This window comes from Thermobia domestica, chromosome 11 (assembly GCF_964235325.1).
Source record: "Thermobia domestica chromosome 11, izTheDome1.hap1.1, whole genome shotgun sequence".
In the NCBI taxonomy this organism is placed as follows: Eukaryota; Metazoa; Arthropoda; class Insecta; order Zygentoma; family Lepismatidae; genus Thermobia; species Thermobia domestica.
The window spans coordinates 13,123,211-13,148,409 of record NC_137464.1 but is presented as its reverse complement, the minus strand read 5'-3'; the positions used below and the strand labels follow the sequence as shown (position 1 = coordinate 13,148,409).

General features: G+C 34.6%; 1 protein-coding gene across 2 annotated transcripts in view; it reads left to right on the top strand.

The window, feature by feature from the left end:
- Positions 1 to 1,015: 1,015 nt before the first annotated feature.
- Positions 1,016 to 25,199, top strand: part of LOC145663899 (receptor-type tyrosine-protein phosphatase delta-like) — a 212,260-nt gene continuing 188,076 nt past the window's right edge. For both annotated transcript variants that reach the window (XM_081730070.1, XM_081730069.1), the window contains exons 1-3: positions 1,016 to 1,169; positions 11,334 to 11,410; positions 22,032 to 22,115. In XM_081730070.1, coding sequence (XP_081586196.1) covers positions 11,356 to 11,410; positions 22,032 to 22,115 — 139 coding nt within the window. In that variant the 5' untranslated portion in view covers positions 1,016 to 1,169; positions 11,334 to 11,355. The remainder of the gene's footprint in view (positions 1,170 to 11,333; positions 11,411 to 22,031; positions 22,116 to 25,199) is intronic.

Genomic DNA, 25,199 nt, shown 5'->3' with positions numbered 1-25,199 from the left:
AATTGTGTTCTTCCTCTCCTAGTAAATCATTTATGTGGATGTATGCCTAGTTTAAATTCTTAAAAAGAAACCTCAATGCAGTTTAGTGAAGCATAATATTTCATTCTCTCAGTATTTCTTATAGTTTTTTTTTTTTTTTTTTTTTTTTTGTAAGTGATGTTGCAAGTATCAGGCTATTACGAAGTGGACATTATTTTCAAAGAAACTAGTGGCCTAATTGCCATTTTTATAGGTGTAATATTTCATTTTTCAAGAATTTCTTAAGTATTAACGGGTTTTTGTAAGTGACATTGCATGCGGCAAGGTATTGTAATAGTGGACATTATTTTCGAAGAAACTCATAGGCCTAATTTTCATTTTTATATGCATTATGTTCCAGTTTCCGACTATTTCTTATGTATTTGCGTTTTTTGTGTAGTACCTTTATAAATAAAGAAATTTGTGCACTTAGAAATGAAACTTACACATTTTTTCTCTCAAAATACTGGGGTACGAAATTAGGAACACTTTTTTGAAAATCAAAAATTCATACTTTTTAATATTTTTCAGCAGTTCTTTTATTTAATTATTATCTCTCCAAAATCCAATACGGCATGTCTTAGTTACGTGTCCAAACTACAGTACTATGTAATTTCTATGTGTCTAAACCTATTATTGTTTTAACGGGAGTAAAAAAAAACACAAATGGGGGAGGAAATTTGGATACTTTCCCCTATTGTATCCACGTAGTTTGGAAGTATACTGTAGTTTCATAATGTCAAACGAATTTCACTTGTTCATAAGTATAGCGTCTACAACTTCATTGCTTTCCTTTTTTTAATTTTTAAAATGGTAAATGAAGCTTTCGTGTTTTCACATTAGCAAATCTATGAATTATGTTGGCACCCTTGTGTTCTACTTATAAACTGCTGATGAATAATAAATTCGGGAAGTTCCCGACAAGATCTCAAGCAAAAGTTCCACGATATGATTACGTGACCAATGAAGAAGTTATGTGCTATCAAGCTAATTAACGCATATGTGGTCAGCGTTCAAAGTTCAGTTGCATAAAGCACACTTGGAAGAAGGTAGTTGTACGTCGCAATTAATCACTTTGAAGCTGGCTGCTCTGATTCATGTTACAACGAAGTGCGACGCATTTTGAAGCGAAGAAAGAAGCATTCTATTTGGTAAGTAAACTACATTAACTACATAAAAGATTCATATTTTAGTTGGCTGAATTGAAACATAGAAACCTATTTAACATGAAAGTTTTCAAACAAAGAACTATGTTGTTAAGTGATTCAAAGTTTCAACAGGCAAATGATTATCGGAACTATTGTCTTTGTTTTAATGTCACTCCCATTAGATAAGTCGTCCATTTAGAAAAGCCCAACACTAAAATGGAAATTGTACCGATAAAATGCGATAGTTTATTAGAAAGATAATTATCTAAGAAGTCAATTTATATCACAAATTTACATAAAACACACAAAGAAATAACCATGAACATCACGTAATCTGCCAAGTACACTTATTACACACTCTAACATATTCCAAAAGTTTATCACAGTCACAATTTATTACGCCATACCCGAGTGTCTCTATTGCTTTCCTACCTTTGCCCACTACGGCTCCGACACTGTCTAAAGGATCACGAAAACCTTGCCCATGTACAAAGCATATATAGAAATACAGGAAAATAACTAACAAAACATGAGTTCTACAAGTATTGCAGACGGTTTACATATATGATATTGTAAAAAAATGCTACATTGCTATAATAACATTTATGTCAATAAGTTTCCAAGTAAGGTTCATGCCAGTAGACGCAATGGAACTATAGTCACTGGACGACTGCAGGAACACCTTTCTGTGCAAGTATAAGCTAATAACCGGGGAGTTAATACCTTGTAGGCTATCTGAACAAGGCTAAATGTAACAATAAACTATCTATATATTGATTAAATACTAAACATAGTAAATATGATTTTAGTGAGCTTTAAAATATGTAGAATATTAATAAACCTTTATTGGAAATATGAAAAATAATAGTATACAACTTACCAAAGACTATAGACACACACAAGAACACCAACGCATAAAATTCGTTTTGATTATTTCATACTTCAATTACATATTAATATGTTTATTGTTTTTCCATTGTTTCACGTATGGCTCGTTGATTCACCAGTTCGCGTCGCGGATGCGCGATTTAACTTTTAGCATTTTTTATAGACGTAAATTATCAACAATATTCTGGTCACGACACTTTCATTGGGTTGCATTAATCTTCTGCTGCATTCCAAGAGAGATACTTCCCATTGGATCGGATTCTAGAACAAGGGCTGGATCTTAAATCCTGCGAACTACGCTTTTGCAGGAGGCGCCAGGTGAAGAGGGCGCCAAACTGGAAAAGGAAGTTTGTATTTTAAATGTAAATATTTATTAGAGAAAATGTTAATGAATAAAATTTTTCCAAAGAGCTTCAAATAAATATTATACAACCTGAGATACAGATAAAATACATCAAAAGGATAATAAAGTTGAATCTTTGCGTGGTTGGCTTAAAAAAAAAAAAAAAAAAACTTTACAATTGAAATGGACTCGTACATCAATTGGCGCCAATGCCACACTCACATTTGATCCTAGTTTGAGGAAAATTTCTCGCGGCGTAGGAGGATTTAATAAAATTTTTAAAGAGGGAAAAAGGGAGATTTTACGAATATGGGATAAAATGTAGGAAAATTTAGCTTTTTAATAGATATTATATTAAGCACTACGGGAGTACGACTAAAGATAGCGGTATTCTTTCCACAAACCCACTATATGCACAATATACAAATGTCACGGGCTCTTCACTCCTCTCCTAACAACCCTTCCGCAGCCTTGCTAGAGAATATTATTGCCAAATATGTCTTTGAAATGGGAATGAACAAAGAAAAAAGAAATCAACTGCACGTGTTGCTTATGGATTGGATATCATTATAACAGTAGAAAGAAATATCTTCAAGAATGCTCCGCCTTGTTATAAACAGCGTCCCCGCATAGTGCTTCGGTTCAATGACCACTAATTAAAAGTTTTTCCTACCGTATTATCTTTTCAAATATATTAGCATAATTTATTGAAAATTTTGTGTATTAATGCTATTTATTCAATTTTTCCAAGTTTTAATTTAGGTCACTTAATCGTATTGTGAATTGACTAATACATATGTAGGCGTACTGATACTAATGATCAAGTTTGTTACTCATTGAAATGGTTATAGATAGGCCTATTTAGGAAACTTATTCTAAATTATCTAAATTTATATTACTTTACTATTATCGTATTCTAAATATTCGATTTATTTAATTGGGATAAATATTTTCAAAATTATTCACTCAGAAAATTCGATAACTCTTAAAAAATAGCTGGATTATATTCATAGTCTTGTATGTGTTTTTATTCCCATATGCTTTAATGTAAGCGTTGCCATGGAAATAGTCGTGTAAACCCCTGATTTGAGGAACGTTTGGGGTTAAGAATAAGTAGCTGATGGTGAAAAGTGAATGTTTAATTTCAGTCGTATTTAATTTCAGTTATGGAATGTATTTAGTAATTTTTTGCTATTTTTTTTTTATCTAAAATAAGGTATGTTTAAGGACTAAAGTGCAATTAATAATGCTCAAAAATAAGAATTGATCTGAATTTACTGAAGAAAATCCATTAAATAACACAATTTGGAATAATACTTAAGTGAAAAAGCATCCCTGAATTCTTCATTGACATAATTTGTTTCATCGGATGCTTATTAGTAAAATTTGAGTATTAATCTTAGCTGAACTGTTATTTTGGTTAAAGGATTCTTCAAAATTAAAGTAATGCTAAACACAACGTTTTTGGGAGTTTTTAATATTACAGTTCAAATTAATTTAGTTTCAAAAGTTGGAATTTTGGAAGTATGATTTGTTAGTAGTTTTGTTTTAGTTCCTCCTTCCACAGAGTAAAATGACTGTATTTCTCAGTACTGCACAATATTTTACTACATATCTAAATTATTAATACAACTGGTTGTATTTTGGGCAGAATGATAGTGAATAAAAATGTATTTTTTTAATTCAATGACTTCAAATTTATAGTAATGACAAATTTCGTCGAACTAGTTTTGTTCCATTAAAATGATACTTATTATTGCACATATATATATTCAAAACAGATAAATATCAGTGAAACAAATACAGCTTAATGGATACTTTTAGTTTATTTAGCATTATTCTTTGCTTGTGATTACAGAACTAATTTTCTTAAATATTTACATTTGATTACCTTCATTTTTTTTTATTTTGGTATAAATCCATGCTTAGTGGTCCACAAAAAAGGTTGGATAGATTGTGGTTTGATAATATGTGTAATTGTAAGTAGTGAAATATCAATTATAAAATAAGAATAGTACAAAAAAATCTACTTATGTAGGGGCCAATATTAGAGTAAAGTAGTGATGTATGTTATGACGTGTTTAGAAAGCATGCAAGTCCATTACCATATTTTTGATTTGCTCCGTATATTATGTAATACGCATAATTATATATATATATATATATATATATATATATATATATATTAATTAACTACATTTATTGCTTAATTATATATATACTATTTAACTATATTTAAAAAGTTAACTTTAATGAATATAGTTAAATAATATATATATAATTAAGCAATGAATGTAGTTAATTAATATATATATATATATATATATATATATATATATATATAATTATGCGTATTACATATTTCCCCCCTCACGTTTTCAGTTTTTCATCATTTTAGAAAATGCGTGAAAATGTGAAAACGTGATTTTGCAACACTGTTCCTACTTTTAAATATTTACATCCCTTCTTTATTTATACTAAAGAAATGATACAAAATTGTAATTAACTTGGGTACTTTATTTGTTTTTTTACATATATGTATATTTTTTTATTTTTTTTATTTTTATTTTTTTTAAATGTTTTTTGCCTCTTGATATATTTTTTCAAGTGAATGGCATGGTATATGCCTACTACTTTTTTGGAATTGACCTTTGTGAGTTCGTACGCGTTGGGATTTACGACTTTGGAAATCCGGTACGGTTCGAGGAAAACTAATAGGAGTTTTTTTGTTACGCCTTTTAAGGCATTTGAATGGTGAGAGTTTTGCAAAAGAACCTTTTGTTTTAACTTATAAGTTACCAGAGCCTGTGATTGGTTAAACGCACCCTTACATTGCTTTGCCTTTTTTTTTTTTTTAGTTTGGCACGAGCTAGTTTTATTTTTATTTGTGTGTCCTGAGGGGCGGTTCCAACCCTAGAATTTTGTAAAGCTCGTTTGTTGGTTTTCTGTTAAAATGCAACTCAAAGGGCGTGCACCCCGTGGAACTATGAATAGATAAATTTATGCAATTGGCTGTAAAGTTAACACCCAATGGCCATTTGCTATGTTTTTTGTGACACAGAATTTTTAAAATTCGTTTTACAGTTTTGTTGCAAATTTTTATTGGGTTTTCAGCAGGATGATAAGGTGTAGTAGTTTTGTGTTTGATTTTTAGTTTTGCTAATCCATTTTTTTATTTCCTACTTAAGAACTGTGTTTTCCCGATTCGTGAGAATGATTTGCACCCGTGGGTTGACGAGCAAATAATGTTATTTAATTTTTAGTTTGTTTAATATAGCTTTTGTAGTTACCCTTTTTAAAGGGTATATTATTATATATTTGTTAAAGAGATTGCAAAACATTGCACAATATTGAATACCTCTTTTTCCACGCGGCAATGGCCCTATGAAATTTAAACTTACACATTGGGCCACGCCTGTTGTGATGATGGGCTTTAATGGACCCGCTTTGTATTTTTGAGGGTACTTTGATTTTTGACATATGTTGCATGAAGCGGCAAACTGTTTGATTTTTTTTTATTTTCGGCCATATAAAATATTCATTAATTGAAGCCAACGTTTTTTTGTATGTAAAATGTTTTAAATTGTGAAAATATTTTATTACAGGAAGTTTAATTTTTTTGGGTAAATAAACTTGCGTTCCCCTATTATTTTTTTTACATAACAACCCATTTTGTATAAAATACTTATAGTACTTGTTTTTTTGTTTTTTATTTTATTTAATATTTTACTTAGGATTTTGTCGTTTTGTTGCAGTGTCGACAAATTAGCTAACTGTTTGCGTAATTCGCCTGGTATTTGACATGTTAACTTAGCCATCACCTTAGGTGAAATTGGATTTTGATTTATTTTATAACTTTTAGAATTAGAATTGATTGGGTATTTTGAAAGATAATTTGACATATTTTTCTTTGAAGGTACAAATTGGAATTTAAAATTTAGGTTTTGGATGGCTAATATTTACCTAGAGAGCTTAGCATTTTTTAACTTACATTATAAAATGAATTTAAGCGCAGCGTGGTTTGACAACACAATAAATTTTGATGAAACTAGGTACATTTTGAATTTTGATATGTTATATATCAGTGATAAAAATTTGAGCTTTGTAATTGTATAGTGGATTTTATGCTTATTTAGCGTTTGACTAGCGAATTTTATTATTTCAATGTTTTTTTTATTGTTATATTGGAAACATTGCGCTTTGATGGCAACATTGCTTGCATTAACTGCTAAATAAAACACTTTATTTATTATAGGCCGATGTAGTGTGACCTCTTTTGAAAATGCTTTGTTAATGTTTTTAAATGCCGTTTGACATTTAGGAGTTTAGCGGAATGGCGTTTTTTTACGCAAAAGTGGCAAAAGTGGCGCGACTAAATTTGCATATTTATTTTGGAACGCCCTGTAGAAATTTAGGAATCCCAGATAAGACCTTAGCTGTTTTACATTTTTTGGAGGAGTGAACTCGTTTATTGTTTGTATTTTTTGAGGATCCTTTTTGATTTCAGAAGGAGTCAAAACATAGCCTAATATAGGCACTGTATGCCTGGCAAATTTGCATTTTGATAGCTTTATTGTTAGGCCTGACTTTTTTAATTTTTCCAGCACAATGTTTAAGTGTTTTAAATGGTTTTCAAACGAATTTGATCCACATATGACATCATTTATGTACGCCTCGCAAAACTCATTAATTTCATTTGTTAACACTGTCTTTAGTGCTTTGCTCATTATTTTTGCTCGTTTTATTACTAAATAGTATTATCTTTTTTGCGGCAATGTTATTTATTTTATTACACGCTCTTAGTAGCGAAGCTTTATTTATACTTTAAAATTTTGCGTGCTTATTGCTTTTATAAATGTGACAACATATTGGACATTTTGTTTTTGTTAGTATGTCCCCAGATAGTCTGGACTGTGTGTATGTTAGCTAGTTTTGGGAAATGGTTCACCCACGGTTTAAAACCGCAGTTTGTTTGTTATATTTATGGCCATTTTTTTGAAAGTGCGTTGGTGACAGGTTACAAGTAACAATTTTAAAATAAATAAATGGACTGTTTTGTATTAGTTAATGAATTGTTTATGTTAAAAAATTTTTCCAGGGTGGTAAAGACGCTATAGTTTAAAATTTCATGAAAGAAACCACGAAACTTACAAGTTTGTTGCCTATTTTTTTTTCGTGTGTGGCCGTAAAATAATGAGGACTACCTTCTGTTTTTTTTTAAAAAAAAGAGAAAAGAATTGGATGTATGCAGCCGTTTTGTTTTTTTATACTTTGTTAGCTTTAACGCATGGTAACAAAAAAGTAACACGGCTAAGTTTTATGGTCATTTTAAAAAAAAAATCTCAAAACTCTCCGGCGTCTATCAATATTTATTAAAACACGTAACATTTACCATAAAAAAATTCTGTCCCTAAGCGGTCAGTTTTACAGCCGCAAGAGAAAGGAAAAAAATCTTTAAAAAGCAACCCTAAAAAAACATCACAAAACAAAAAACGTAAAAAGATGAGGGGGTAAAAAAAACACAGAGAGAAAGTGGGGGAATTTTCTTAACTAAAATTACTATAATACGTAACAATGATCAAAATTGAGTATATTTTATACGCAAATGTAAACAAATAAATGGAGCACTATTTCTTTGAAAGGATTTCCCTATGTCTGTCTGTCTGTCTGTCTGTCTCTCTCTATCGCTATGTATATGAGATCTATATATTACATATAATCATATAAGTATTAACAGCATCAATTAAGTGCTAGGCAAAAGATCATTACTAAAATAGTTAAAAGGCTGTACATAATCTGTGAAAATATTTAGAATAAAATAACATTATTATTATTATTATTATTATTATTATTATTATTATTATTATTATTATTATTATTATTATTAATTTTATTATCATCATCATTACTGGTAACTAGTATTTTGCATAAAGAATTATTAAAAAGGAGGATCATTTTAGTTGTGTATAACATATTCAAGTAGATATAGACATTTTATAGGGATACCATAATTATCATTAGTCTTATTTAACCAACAAATATTATAATTATTAACACTATCAGTGATAGAAATATTGTTTTATTCAACATTATTAATACCACCACTATTATAGCAAGACAAGATTGTCATAGAAATATAAATATGCATATTCCAGTAAGAAACATCTGAGAAAATGAAATTAAATTGTCACAAAAGAATATAATATTTAATAAATCGGGTTTAATAAATACTAAAATCTATATTTAAAAATAAGGTAATTTCGTAAGGCATTCACATTTGGCACTCGAGGATCATTCTAAATTGGTAGCGCGGCAACCTCAGCAGGGGTCTCTGGCTAAAGAGGGTGACTTTGAAAAAAAAAGGGGAGGTCTTTCTTAAGAAACAGGAGAAAAACCAATGAAAAGAGAGGGTTGTCAAGAAAAAGGAGAGAAACCAATAAGACAGAAAATGAAACTTAATGAAACAAAATGAAAAAAAAAACAATTATTGGTTATATTAGACAAGGGGTGTGTCAAAATGGTCAGAGTGTGTAAAGGACAAATAGGAAAGGAGAAAGAAATGAATAAGTAATTAGGTGAAATGATAAAGGAAGAGGAGAAAGAGGACAGAAAAGGTTTTTAGTTAGGTTGAAAAAATCAAGTTGTCAAGATCATCGAATCGCGAAGTCCAGACTGAATTCAGGGGTAACAACCCGTATAATAATACATCTTCGCGATCTGAGCGGTGAAAGACAGTTTTAGTGGGGCAAGTAGTGGTAAAAATGCGAGAGGCCGCAAGAGTACGCTATTTTCGACTGTGACAAAAGAACAGTATTGCAATTCTTTCTTGTACCAGAAGACCGTATAATAAGTATAATAATTTAATCAACGTTTTATAAAAGTGTAGCGTCGACTGTAATGATAAAACGCAGTAAATGGAGTAAGCGTTTGGAACTTTGCAAACTTTTCAAGAATGTGAACCATCTAAAACTTTCCGGGGGACGAGACAACAAAGAAACACGGATACCTTACACGGAGAGTCAGCGGAGCTACCTTGCTAGAAGAAAAGGAAAATGTTCAACGGACAGTCATCAGAAAGGAGGTAAAGTGGCAAACATTTCATTAACTGAATTTGAGTGTAGTGCGCAATAAAGCTAAAAATTCCAAATGACACACCCTCGAATTAAGGTCATTTATAATTTGAGTAAAATTAAATTTCCTCCCTTTTGTTTTACAAAATAAATGTAATTATTGATGTTAAAGAAAAGGCCAACTTATATTCTTGTGTTAGGTGAAGTATAAAATATTTTCAATCAAACTGTAAATGCAATCAAAGTTAAATACAATTCTGCAATTAATATAAAGTTAATATTCTATAAACAACATTTATCATTCAACAACGTGATAACTGTATTTATGTTTGTAACTTTCATTTTATCTTTCATTTCAATTATTAAAGTAACTAAATAAACAATAAAGTTTTCATTAACCAAAATTTATTGTTGAGCAAATAAAAAGTTAAAAAAGTTAAATAAAAAGTTAAAAGAGTTATGGTACAGATAACTTTAAATGAAAAGCTAGCAGCAAACGGAGGCTCAACAGAAGCCCAAGGCCACGAAACCCTAAAATAAGAGTAAGTAATATTTTAACTTTAAAGCTTCAGTGATATTTTCACATTTATTACACATACGCTTCCAGCCAGCGCGGCCCGTATCTTTTACAATTAACATCCCATATAGTTTACGGAAAATAATAATTTAATATTTCATAAAAATAGACGTGTATATACCTAAGCATGAAAATATGAAATTTATTTAAAATTTGAGAATTACATACAAAAACAACTATTGACAACTATTAAGAAAAATGTAAATTAATTTATATCAGTTGTTACTAGAATTTAATTGCAAAATTTCTTTTGCTTTTAAAATCCTCAGATATAATTTGCTTAGATGAACAGACAAGGTATCAAATGAGAGAGTATTGAAAATTGTAGAAGAAAAAGCAATATAGTGAAGCATATTTCAAAAAGACGAGATAGGATGATTGGACACATTATGGAACATGGAGGAATCACACTAGTAGCTATGGAGGGAATTGCAGAAGGAAAATAGAGATGAAGGCCAGGATTATATATACGGACCAAAAGATACAAGAAATAAGGAAGAAAAACAACTAAGAAATGAAAACCATGGTTTAGGATAAGGAAGGGTGAAAAGTTACATCAAACTAATCGAGGGATTGTAGACCTGAGATGATAATGATGTAGGAAATCTTCATGAGTTAAGGTGTTACAGTCCAACAGGACTAAACGAATAGTTTTAAAACAAATCGGAAGGATATCGATGGACTAAAAACACGATAATCGCTGGAGACCAAATCTGGACTGTACGGGAAATGCTTCATAATCTCTCAACCCTAAGAGTAAAGTTTGGCGATTGTTTGGTACGGTGCCAGCGAGGAACGATTTCAACCCGATCGCTCATTCCTGTGTATTTTCAAATACTTGCTCAAAGTCCTTGCACCACCACTTCACACTGCTAAACACTTGTTCCTATACGCTGGCTCCATTTCCTTGTGGATATCTGTGGCTGCATGTCCCTTGAACAAAGAAAACAAATAAGACTTTGCTTTTCATATGGCGTGTCGTCCTGAACAATGGCCATCTTTGGCAACTGATAACACCGCCGCGCCGTGCGGTGAAAGAAATCGAAAGTTACACTGGACAAGCTCAAAAATAAAATAAAATAAAATAAAATAAAAAACCCTATTGCATCCCTCGTATATCTCGATTTTGTATTAAAGTATATTACACACCTGAAAAAAAAAATAGGTACAGAAACTTTCAATTTTTCCTTGTAATATTCACCTGGCAATATTGACAGATTTCTTGCAATAGATTCAAGATATATATTTTCAACTGATAAAATAACCCCCCCTTTTTTTATTTATTTCAGTGTCGTTAAATATACACACATCATGGCAGCATTACAACTATGTGTTATTCTGATGCTCTTGTCCTCAGTAAGTGGAGGTAAGTTACGTTGACGCAGTCTTTGTTTTATAATTGGAATGTCTGTTGTTATTTTTTAGAAAGTCTAGTAATTTTAATTTAAACTAACACTCGCTGATCTAAACAATACGTTTATTGCAAAAAGTATTAACGTGTAAGTTTCCTCAACTGTTTACTGTGGCTTCATCAGACACTATGAAATACATAGGTTATGACATTAAACATAGATGGCAGGGGCGAAAAGTTGTCGTATATTTAATCTTTTCACGACCTATGTATTTCGTAATGTCTGATGAAACCAAAGCAGGTACTTGGCGAATCTATTATACGTTATTAATTTTTAGTAAAAGTATTATTAAACTCAGCGAGTAGTTCAAATCAGTGGCGGCTCCAGGGAGGGCGATCAACCCCCCAGAAGAGGACACTTTCTTATTTTATATATATTAATAAAACTCATTCCAGAGACACATACCTTACCAAGAAACCTAACCTCTCTTGTGTCAGTTACTGTGCCAGCGAGGACCAAGTATAGCATACGTACTTGCGAGCATAGCACAATTACAGCACTTAGGGGTCTGACGAAAGTTTTCGCTTTCGGAGGGTGTCTTGTTTTTTGAACTTCATCTTACATCTTTTCATCTTATTCATTGTCATTTGGGCTTCGGCCCTCGGCTCTTCCATCACGATGACAGACTTTGGCGAAGATACCGAAACTTCGAATCTCGGTCATGATTTAGGATCACTTCCTCTTAACATCGGGCCTAACGGTCGCCAGAAAACGCAGCCACGTATTGTTACGGGAACATCTCGTTCAGACCGTAACACTATTTCTCCATCTACCTACGCTGACTGCATAACTAAAGGACATCGGATATGTTCGCGATCTCTCTCTGATGGCGAACAAACCCTCGATCCCAAGAAGCAACGAATTACTCCCAACGTTAGCCAGACTACACCTCCAACTGCTAACCATACTATGGATTGGACATCCACTTCAGCCGATAACCAACAGCAACCACGTCAATCAGAACCTGTATACAACTTCTTACTAACAGACTATGATCCGAAGTATGACACTGTTCGTGCTGTTTTCCAGCAATTAACCAAGTATGTCCCTCGTCCTGAGATTCGTGAAATTGTTAAAACACGCCGTGGCATCATTTTGAAATCCAGTAACCCGAATTTCGCCACGCATGTCCGTAACAAGGCAACGTATGAAATTTTTGGGACGAAAGCAAAGATTTCTACTTTGCAACCGAGTACCCACAAAACTCCTCCTCCACCACGGCGACCTCCTATGTTGTCTGTAGTGATTCGTGGTGTAGAACCCGATCTTACTGATGACGAAATTCTTGCTGAACTACATCAGGAAGGGCTACCTATAAAACGCTGTATTAGGATCAAGAACAACCAGGGGCCAACCTATCTCGTTCGAGTGCTAACAGATCAACAACAGTTGATTGATCAACTTCTCTCCAAGGGCGCCTATATATATCGACGCCGATATAAGGTCGAGCCATCTCGCACGCCAGCACCTATGCCTGTTCGATGCGAGAAGTGTCAACAGTATAACTCACACCCAACAGCAGAGTGCACAAACACCATCAAATGTGGTTATTGTTCCCGCGAACATCCTACTAAAAGCTGCCCAAACCTTCAAGAACCACCACGTTGTGATCGCTGTTCTGAGCGTCACCCAACATACAGCTATAAATGTAAAGCTAAGCCTCAGCCTGATCCAGCTAAGCCTGAACTTGTTGTTCCTATACGTTCGGTCGATACACCAACTCCACCAGCAAATTCATTACGTCATCCAGTTACTGTAGAAGATCTACTCCGTTTTCTCACTATTTCATTACAGAACATTCATCCATTTCTTCGCAACCATATTCTAACTCAAATAATGCACGCAGCCAAACTATTGTTTAATTTACAACTACATGCAACTTATTCGGGACCAACAGTGCACTTTCAAATCCAACCACTTGAGGTTTATGTTTAATATGGATAATTCAACCTATTCACTTATATTCTTTCTCATTATGAGTTACAACTTACTTTTTCTTAATATACGATCTCTGTTGACACATCAAGTACTCTTCACCCAGCTCCTTCAGGAAGAACAAATTGCCGCATTTGCACTAAATGAGACTTACCTTGCACCATATCTAACGTGTTATATACCAAAGTATCATCTACTTCGCCACGACGCTCCAGCAGGCCCACGTCTCTACGGAGGCACAGCTATTGGTATTCGGCACAATCTTCCTTTTCGTGCAGTTACGGTTCCACCTGCACTTCACCTTCCCGAACACAACATCACGACTGTCTATTTTCGAGGCCGCACAGTTACCCTTGTCACCATTTACTATCGTCCAGGACGAGCTATTAATTATGATTTCTTCCGCCACATTGATTCCAATTTCCGGCATTACATTATCATGGCCGATCTAAATTTTCATAGTCGCTCACAACGTGACAAGGACAACTTTTTAGATTTTGTTCGGAATGAAACAGGAGCTGAATTCCATAATTTACCGAAACCTACGCGTCCTATCAGTAACACTACTCCTGATGTAGTCATAACCTCACCTTCTCTCTCTCAGTCCATCCATATAACTGTGCTTGACTCCATAGGCAGCGACCATGTTCCCATCAAAGTCGAACTTCACTGTTCTCCTAGCACTCAGCCTAAGCCCTCTCCTCAGAAGGTCTACTGCTACCGTAGGGCAAAATGGGAGCAATATCGTTCCGACTTAGACGCTGCAGTAACTTCATTCACTATGCCTAGCACACAATACGAACTCGATAGGACAATAACTGATCTAACTACAGCCCTTCAGGACGCAGCACAACGTTCAATTCCAACAATTGAAGTTCAGTTACATAAACCTAACCTACCTCCGCAATATTTACCATTTATTACAGCCTCACGCAGAGCTTTCCGTGAATATCTAACTACGGGCAACCTAGAAGCACTTCGTCTGCATCGCCAATACTTAAGGATAACTCATAACTACATCGTTGCGTTTAAGAAACGTCACTGGATCGAAACTTGCAACACACTTGCTAATGAAGCACATCCTACCAAATATTGGCGCAAATTTCATCAACTAACTGGTAGAGTTTCTCGTACGCCATACTCCATTGTTCATAACCATCAAGCAGTCCTTACGGATACGGACAAGGCCAATATATTTGCTTCCTATTTTCAAGGCATTTTTACACCACTACCTGGTTGGTATACACCCGACCGCCTACAGTCAGCTATCAACCGACGTACTGATGCAACATCTGCTTCCTTTCGCCCATCTGCTGATCATACTTTAGAACCAAATAATCCTCTAACCATGGAAATTCACCCCGAAACTATTAGTAATGCACTTACAGGCAAACGGAATACTGCACCAGGCTTTGACTCTGTTACATATGTTCTCGTCAGACAGGCGTCTCATTCCTTCCTCCTCTTTCTTAGCAGCATTTATAACTTTATTCTACGAACAGGATTTTTTCCGCTCGACTGGAAGTACTCCAAAGTTCTTCTTTTCCCTAAACCAAAGAAACCTCCATCAGAAGTCACATCGTACCGTCCTATTCACCTCACAAGTTGTCTCTGCAAAATCTTGGAACGAATCCTTGTACGTCGCATGCACTACCATCTCAATTCACATAACCTTATTCCAATTCATCAAGCTGGATTTAGGCCACATTTTAGTACTCTCGATCAATTATTCCGTCTCACCACAGCAATTTATAATCAGTTTAATACAGGATATCCTTCTTGCCTTGTAACCTTTGATCTAGAAAGAGCTTTCGACAAGGTTTGGCACCCTGGTTTACTATACAAACTTCGTAACTACCTTCTACCAACCTCTTACATCCGATTCGTACATTCCTTCTTAATAGGGCGAATAGCTTATACCTCGATCAATGGAACGTTATCTCATCCCATCTTCTTACAATCTGGGGTACCGCAAGGCTCATCTTTGTCTCCTTTATTATACTTATTGTACGTTGCGGACCTAGTCGTTCCTAATACTACCACAATATTTCAGTTTGCGGACGACACTGCATTTTTCACAACTGCCCGTACTGTACGATCTCTTAATAAAACCATGCAAGTAGCTATTGACGCATTCGTGCGTTGGTGTCATATATGGAGGTTGAACATTAACTCTTCAAACACACAAGCCATAGTTTTCTTGCCACGTAGACGCCGCTCTCGAATACATCGAAATCCGAATCTACTTCGTCTTCAGGTTGATCTTACGCCTGTACCCGTGTCAACCACTATTACGTATCTCGGTGTCATTTTTGACACTCATCTTACATGGATTCCACATCTTACCAAAGTCGTAGGCCAAGCACAAAACCGACTTAATCTCCTGAAACGACTAGTTGGCACAACCTGGGGGCTTCGAGCACGTACCGTAATCAATACATATAAAACATTCATGCGGAGTACGTTAACATATGGACATACAGCTTGGATATCTGCACCGTTAAAATTCTACCAAAAACTTGCTATCCTCGAGCGTCATGCTATACGCCTAGCATATCGTATAAGACTGCCGCATCCAACGAGATTACTTTATGAGATGATCGACTTTCCGCCATTACTAAATCATCTTGAACAACTTCGTATACGTTATATCTGCAAACGATTTGCTCAGTACCATCCCCTGACGCTTGAAATCCTCCGCTACGACCGTGATAACGATGGACCGCCCAATTTCGTTGATACTCCTCTTCAGCACTTCATGACACTATATCATTTACAGTTAGATAACGATATGCTGGACCCCGAAATCTTTGCAATTTATCGCCCGCATGAATTTTCATCTCATATCTATCCATCATACGCACCGTAAGAACCTATTAACAAGGGCCTCCTCTGTCAATCATCAGTTCCTGAATCGCCTCAGGAACAGAAGATAACCTCATTCGTCTAAACTAACATAACCTAGTGATGTGACGTATAGAGCACTTCATTTCATCTATTTCATCAACTCCATTTGCACCTTTATTATTATTTTTTTTAGTCCAATTTACCATTTATTCCATGCTTGGTGTTAATGTAATACCTGACAATGCTAACATGTTCATTTGTAGCACTTAAAATATTCCTGTTCATGTACGTGTTTTTCATTTTCTGAATAACTTCACTTAATCCATGCTTAATATAATGAATGAATGAATAAAGAAAGAAATATGAAACCTCTTAGACCACCTATATTTCCTTCAAATCAATAATCAAATTGAAGCACTTACCCGAAGAAAGGGCACAACCCTTTAACCGGGATGACGTACAAAAAAAAATCCAGAGATTGAAGCTGTTTAAAGTAACTAAGTAACAGTATGACAACCCACCGCCCCCCCCAGAAGTCGGTCCTGGATCCGCCCCTGGTTCAAATTAAAATTAAGTCAGTAAGATGTACTGTTGACAGATATGAACACATCATAGATATTCTACTATTATTGGCAGGTCACTTGCTGCAAATGAGAAGCTTCCACGCTCCACGGTCTTCCTCTAACCCTTTCGACTTCACATACAATTTTCTTCTTTTGATATTGTCCATCAACTGTAGCCTCCTTCGTCCCCTCCCTCTCTTTCCTTCCACCATACCCTCTGGCATGTTTCTCGTGATGCAGTTCCTTCTTAGCCAATGTCCCAACTAGTTTTTCTTCCTCTTCTTAATAATATCTAAATATTCTTTTCTCCCCTATCATTTCTGACACCCTCTCATTCGTTTTCCACTCGACCCAGCTAATTCTTTCTATTCTTCTCCACACCCACATTTCGTAGGCTTCCAGTCGATTTTCGTCACCTTTATGTAATGTCCACGTTTCCGCCCCATACAGTACAACACTCCACACGAAGAATTTTATGAGTCTTTTTCTCAACTCTTTATTCAAGATCCCACAAAATAGTATTTCTTGATCCTAAAGGCTTCTTTTGCCATTCATATCCTTAATTTATTTCACGTTCGCACTTTATATCATAACTAATAATACTACTCAGGTATCGAAAAGTAGTCACCTGTTCCATTTTCTCCTCTGCTACTTCTATATTCGATACCGACCCCTTCGTTCCAATCACCATGGCTTTTGTCTTTTATTTTCATCCCATATTCCTCACACCGTTTCCTCAAATTTTCTAACATCTTATTGATTTTCTTTTCAGATTCCGCATCAAATGCTATATTATTTGAAAACCGTATGTACCTAATCATTCTATCTCCTTCCGAAATACCATCTTCATTTTGCAGGTTCTTTTTCATTCTCTCTTCTAGATAGATATTAAATCATGTAGGCGAGACACAGTATCTCTGTCGAATTCCCCTTCCAATTACACTCTCCTCTGTCATTTTCCCTCCTATTCTAACACTTACTTGTTGGTTCATGTATAAGTTTCTCATAAGTCTTTCAACCCAACCTTAAAAGTATCGTAAATGTACTCCAATTTTGTCTTTTTGAGCTGCTAACTTTCGGGTCAATAATTTATTTTATGTTTTGTGAAATTTTGATGTTTGATTGCTTATCAACAGTACTGTAATCCCATTTCTCCACATTTTTAAAAAATGTAGCAAGGTACAAAATATATCTAAATTTTTTATGTAATTATTTAACAAATAGTAAATATCCCTTAGTGGAAAAGTTTGTTTTTTGTGTCTTCCTTCTGAAAGAATAAGTCTTCAATTCGATTATGATTTTATTGGCAAACTAAACCAAGATGAAGGCCACTATAGAAACATTGGTTAGTGTACTTACGTAAGTATTGCTTTGTGTTTCATACAAAATTAGACAAAGAAATTACATTATTCCTTCATTTTTGGACTATTTTGAGAAAGAAAGGTAAAGATGGGACTGATAAACACCTAAAGACTCGAATACGAGTTACAATTTGTTACAAAGATGCTTGTGTCAGATTTTTTATAAATCTAAATAAGTTCTATGCGATCACATTTGTTATGTTGCAAGTAGGTGTTGCCTGATACTGCGCTACCGAATACATTTAATACAATTGGTATATTATTCACTAGATGTCGACACTTACCTGCATCATAGCTATATGGTTAGCAATACGACTTGCATTCGGTACTCGGTAATAACTTACCTGTTTCGGATTCCATGTTAAGTTGTAGGCTTATGCTTGATACAGCATCGGTGCTGAGAGGTGTTCACCACACCAACTCCAAACAAACCGACTAACCGACCTCGACCCTTTTATAAGTTAAAAAAAAAAAAAAATAGAGGATGCCAAAACTTAATAGATACATCTCGAAATTGAGCTTTATTAACTTTTACATAAAAATAGTGACTTGCGGATGCCTTATTTAAGATATATGCATAATAGAATAATACACATTCAAGTCCTATTATTTAAAAATGTCGATGTGAACTGTGTGTTCGAGCACATCCTTGGTGAAGTTCCAAATACGCCACTGGTTTTTGCATGGGATATTCATGTGTCGAGTTCTGTTAGTTTTTTGGTTTGGAATATATATATATATATTTAGTTTAGCATCCTATGGTTATGCTCCTTTGGCTAAAGAAGGGATAATTATTGTGAAAAACCTTTTTGCGTTTTCCAACCGGGATTCGAACCTGGACCAAGTGCAACAAAGGCACACGCGTTAGTGGGAAAAGCTGGTTGGTTTGAATTTTAACATCCCTCTCACAAGAAACTTTGTTCTGGTGTCACACGAAATGTGGAACGAGTCAATCGATTTGTGTTAGTGAACACGAAAATCCATACGTGGGAGTAGGGTCACTGCCTACACAACAAGTTGTGGATAATGAAACGAAATACGGTGCGAGTTCGATGAAAATATGCATAGAAGTGTAGTTGAACATATACTAGAATGTGACATTGCATTCGACAATACTGTCACAAGTGATGGCAGAGGCGTAGTTCGTAACGACAGAGGAGGAAGGCGAGTAAGCGTGGAGTATAGCGTAGGGAAAAAGTTCCATAGAAGGGACTTGAGGGGAATAGCATAGTAATATATCATGGACATGGTAAAGTAGGCCCTACATGAGTGGAGAGTAGACAGGCAAGGGGGCAACGGGACATTCACACAGGGGCATATATTGTGGTCTTACTTTTATGTCATCATCATCATCATAATCAAACATGTGAAAATGAATGTCTATATGTATAAAACAGTTTATACACATCGGATGTTACGAGAAGAGGGGGTCCGGATCCTACAGACAATCCCCTCCATAGCTCTTCTTCTTCCATTTTTACTTCACGGCACGTCAGTAGCCAGCCAAAAAATGTAGGAGAGTGCCGGTAGAATTTATGGGGAAGCCGATCCAACCATATCATAATTGATCACCATATTATAGTTCATTTGCAAGCCTACCGTGAAAATTTTAGGGGGCCAGAAAATTTTTGGGGGGGCGGCCCCATAGCCCTTCCTTGGATACGGGTCTGCTTCACGGTGTCTCTACAAGCTGTTTTATAGTTTGTGGTTGATTACTTGACCATGTATTATTACTGTACCATTCCCATGACGTCTTGCTTCTCCTTTTTCCTCAATTATATGACCATTTTTACTTGCACTTACCCGCCCCTTCTCTGTCGTTATGTGCTATGTATCTGCCCTTACTTGTAAGAGTATTGTCGAATATAATGTCACATTGTAGTATATATTGTGCTTCTACACATATTTTCATAGAACTCGCTCCATATTTCGTCTTATTATCCACAACGTGTTGTGTTACCAGTGCCCCTACTCCCCCTTATAAGTACGGAACGGTTGCGATCAAGGGTTTTTCCCGCCTATGGATCTTTTTGTTCACTAACACAAATCGATTGACCATAGTCTTGTTCCACATTTAATGTGACACCAGAAAAAGGTCCCTTGTCAGAACTAATGCTATATGAAGTGGGGGCCTAAAGCTTTAATGTGAAGTTCGAACCACATGAGCTATTCCTGGAAATCGAACCCGGGTCGCATGCTAACCATACAGACATGAGACTGCTAAGTGTTAACATGGAGTGAATTAATGTTTACACACAAAGTGTATTAAGTGTATATGGTGACGAAAAAACAGCGACACCAATTTGCGACAGACAAGCCTAGTCGCACTGATCTTATTTGTATTAAATAATCTGATATTATCGTTTTTGTAACAATGTATGATTTGAGTATTCGAGCCCTATTCCAATTTCTTTTTCCAAACAGTTCAGAAATAAAAGAACAACTTAATTTCTTTGCTTTATATTCTACAGGACAGAAAGTACTATTGCTAAACCAGTGTTTCTGAGATGGTCTTCGTACTGGCTTAGTTTCCTATCTAATCCAATGAAATTAGAATTGAATTGTAGACGTGTTCAGAAATGAGAACATATAGACAACACAAATAATTCTGCTAAATGATATTTTTAAGTACTAAATAGCAAGGGCGCCGATTTCTCTGTAAATTTGGGAGGCATTCAGATGCAGAAGATATATACGATAGAGGGAGTTTGACTACGGGCCTATGATATAAAGTACTCTCCAACTACCTCCATAAAAATTGTTGCGTGAGTACCTTACTTCTTTACATCTTCTTGCCTATGTTTCAACATCTAGCAAAAACTAACAAGTGTTGTTTCGTTTGAACCATACTTCTCGCATGAATCAAGTTCCTCCTGGTATGTAAGACAACTTTCATTATACTATTTCAATGTTTTTATTCTTGTCAGACCTGTCCGAAGCTTTTCTATCAACTGTTATACTCTTCTCATTTCACAATTTTACTTATAAGAAAATCCGCGAGATAGATTCGAATCTCCGATCTTTGATTTTATTAATTCCATTTTCTCGCCATCTTACAGTTGCACTATTTTCTTCACTTGATGGGATGATTAATTTACTAGTTTATATAAGAAGACAGCTACAGAAGTTTCTATTCACGTATTTCGATACAAAAGTTTTATAGATTACTTCATAAATCTATGGAACAATGTGTATATACAAATACTGTAACACTGCAGATAATATTTATAATAATTTTATGATGGAAAGAGACCTGAAAAGATTTGATAATATGTTTTGTATGTAGATCTGAATCCAAGACAGCCATCCTCTTCAGAATGAACTTCCAAGATCCAGTGCTGAGTAGTACTATTTTCCCTCTACGAATTTTCTTTGTAATAGTGTTAACAGTGGAAGAAAGTTATTAGATATTTAAATCTTTTGCTTTTAATTTAATTATTTTACGCTAATACTGAAGACAAATATTGAAAATAAATATGTTAGTACTGTTTTCTCCTATTAAAATCTTCAAACATCTCGAATATATAAAGAAAAGTGAGGTATATTTGGTAAAACGTCATTTACAAGATATTCGACATTTTTTCTTTTTAGTTTTTTCTCTTCTTTTTCTTTCTTTCTTTCTTTTTTTTCTTTTACATAATGTCACCTTACTTTCGAGAAGAGTTACTTCCAAGATCCTTCTGTAGGTACGAATTTCATGCTCAATTTAGATTAGAATAACATATTATGATACATATTATATTATTATTATTAACAAATTGAGAACATAATACTTAAATGAACATGTGTATCGCTTCGTAAAGTACGTATCATATTTATTAATATTACTATTGTTAACCAACTAAAACTTTAATATTGTTCTGTTTCAGAGATATATGACGTGACAACTATTTTGAGACTGACGAACGTTACTGATATCTTGGAAGGTTTGGAAACTGATACCGAATCAGAGGGTAAGTAAAATTTTCCTTTAACCTTTTTACATTCTTGGGATGTGCAAGACTTTTACCGATTTCTACTTAGTCATCACTATTTACAACTGCAATATAACCATAATAATGCTCCATACCTAGTTTTTTTTTTTTGGGGGGGGGAGAGTGGAATAAACCATCTGTCGTATATTTTCATCTATATGCAACCATCTGTCATATCATTTCAATAATAACATGGTTGTAGTGGAAATGGATATATGTAAGGTGGAATAGAAAATAGGGAAGCTACAAAGGTAGACAGATGTTAGCTCTGGATAGTCTGAGAATCCCTTGTAAACTAGAGTTATCTGTTGTCTGCGATCTGTGCGGGCACGGCTTTCTTCTTAGATATTGACGGAAAAAGATTCGAGACAGTCTCATTGGAAAATCCTTCCTTCTGTTCTGACTGGCCTTCTTAGATTTTCATGGAAAGAAGTTGGAGACTGTCTCATCAGATATTTCTTCCTTTTGTCCAGGGGTGACCTTAAATTTCATGGAAACAGGTTGGTGACTGTCTCATTCGATTGTCCTTCCTTCTGGCTGGGTTGGCCGTCTTAGATTTTCAATAAAAGAGGATGGACATCATGTTATCGGATCGCCGTTTCTTCAATTTGAGCTGACCTTCTTAGAGTTTCATTGAAAGAGGTTGGAGACTGTCTCATTGGATCACTATTGGATCCAGAAGGATCATTTGGAGGGGGCGGTTTGCTTCCTGGAAGACGAGCGTAGCCTCAAGATGACCAGAATTTTACTTTGAAAAAATCAGACGCATATGAATGCGGGACTGGAGGGGGGGGTAGCTAAACCTGATTTAGCTAAATCTGATCCCCAGATTCCATTTTAAGACCGGATTTTTTTTTTAATGAAAGTATTCTGAAGATTTAAATTAAATACGCACTTTCATTTCGGAGATATGGCGGTGTCATGATTCACTAGTCACTGCAATATATCACATGCACTGTCTTGCACAGTACTTACACAAAAGAAAACACTGTATTGACTGTGGCATTCATTTTAGCGAAAAAGTGTACAATTTGCTCTAATCACTTATATTTTGAATAACAATCGCGGAAAAGCAGTTGAAAAACAAAACGACAGATTCGGTGTACGCAAAAATAAATAACAAAAGTATACATGCATAAAGAATAATACAAAATGTCAACAAATAATAAAATACATTATGATATTTCTGTATACGTTTCTTGGTAGCTTAAAAAACACAATTATTAATTATAAAGTGACTTTTAATAGTATATAGCACACAGTGTTCAAATGGGCCAAAATATGGGGGAGCAATCTTCACATATTGCTTTCATTTCTGTTTATATCACATATAATTCAGCAAATTGAAAATTGAAAAGAAAAAAATATAATATTCAAACTGAGCTCCAAGGATATTTAGTGACTCCGTGAATATTCCTCGTATTAGTGATTGCCCGAACTTGAATTTCGTGGCTTTCCCCCGAAATAAGGATGTTATGGTTTTTGCCTTAAAAGAACTACGGCCTGCGCATTCAAGGGCACAGATCAAGTACAAGAGAATGAAATGGATACACTTTCTAATACATAATACTAATCATCGTAGCATTTAAACATTGTACTGTACTACTAACAGGAATCCAGAGCGACGATTTGAAGTTAACCTACAGCATTAACATACAAAGAAATGATTTGTGAAGATAAATCCTACATAAATATAATATATTGCAGTACTCCGTAACCATATAAATCACTACGAAGGTAAATGCACAATTTATTCAGTGAGATACTGCAAATAATGTAATAGCAAAAATATCAATACTAAACTTTCTCTTACACAAACTCGACAGAAATTTTGTTGGATCTAGCACGAAATGTGTATAGATTTTACATGAATTAAAATTATACAGAATTACAATATAAGCTATATAATGCATAACTAGTAAAAAAAAAAAAAAAAAAAAAAAAAAAACTGAAAGATTAGCAAAGTCTACAACAAAATGAACGAAAGGAGATCAGAAATATAAAACCAAAGTGATGTTTCCGTTCCTTACAGCACACAAACTATATTTCCAAAAACATACCGACTGGCGATATTATTTGACAATATCAGATATTTAAAAAAAAATGTAAATTAAAATTTAATTTTGAAAAAATTATCACCTTTAAACGAAATTACCAATAGAGAATAAAGTACGTATAACTTGTTTTTTTTTCATATGGATCCCGTTTGGTCTAATGGCTAACACGCTTGCCTTTGGTGCGCGTGATCTCGGATTCGATTCCCGGTGGGGTACAGTTGAACGAAAAAGTGATTCGGATTCCACTATAATCAGTAGGTCCACGTCTCCATTAGCCGTTCTGACACACACGTGGGACGTTAAACAAACAAATATCATATGTATAACTGTTTATTAAAAAATATAATATACCCTATATACCGGTACACATCTTTTACGATTGTGGTTGTGCTTTTTTGTTTCAGTTAAAGATTTTTTTTTTTTTAAAAAAAGCAATTTCAAAAACTTTTCCGAGTTCGTTCATCTTTCTTGATTTGTTTGCGATTCAGATACATCCAAGGAGTTCAACTTATACCCAGGCTCATGACTTTTGTGGAGTACCCACGAGTTGAAAATAATTATGAGCAAACACCACGACGGGCGAAAACGAAAACCAAACAACGGCCTTAGTCACCTTGCAGTCCATCTCTGTGAAAGTTACAGCACAAACTCAAATCTACGCCCTATCTTGTTCCTGATAAATATGTAGATGACACGATCGTAATATACGTTTGTCTTGGTGCGTATATAGTAGTTCCAGGTCGCTAAGTCGATCTGCACCCATCCGGGACCGTAGCCATGTCTTCAACCTCTTTAGTGTTGAAATATTCTTTCGGCTGATGCTTTGTATAGGGTATTTTGTACGAATACACCTCTTTTGCAGTGGTATAATTGAGTATGAAAGGAAAAAAGCATTAGACCAGACTAGGAATAGGGGGTTGGAAATGGGCTCTATTAGGTAATTTCTTAAATGCAGTTTGTTAGAAACATAATACAATTATAGCTATGCTTACAACAATAAAATTAT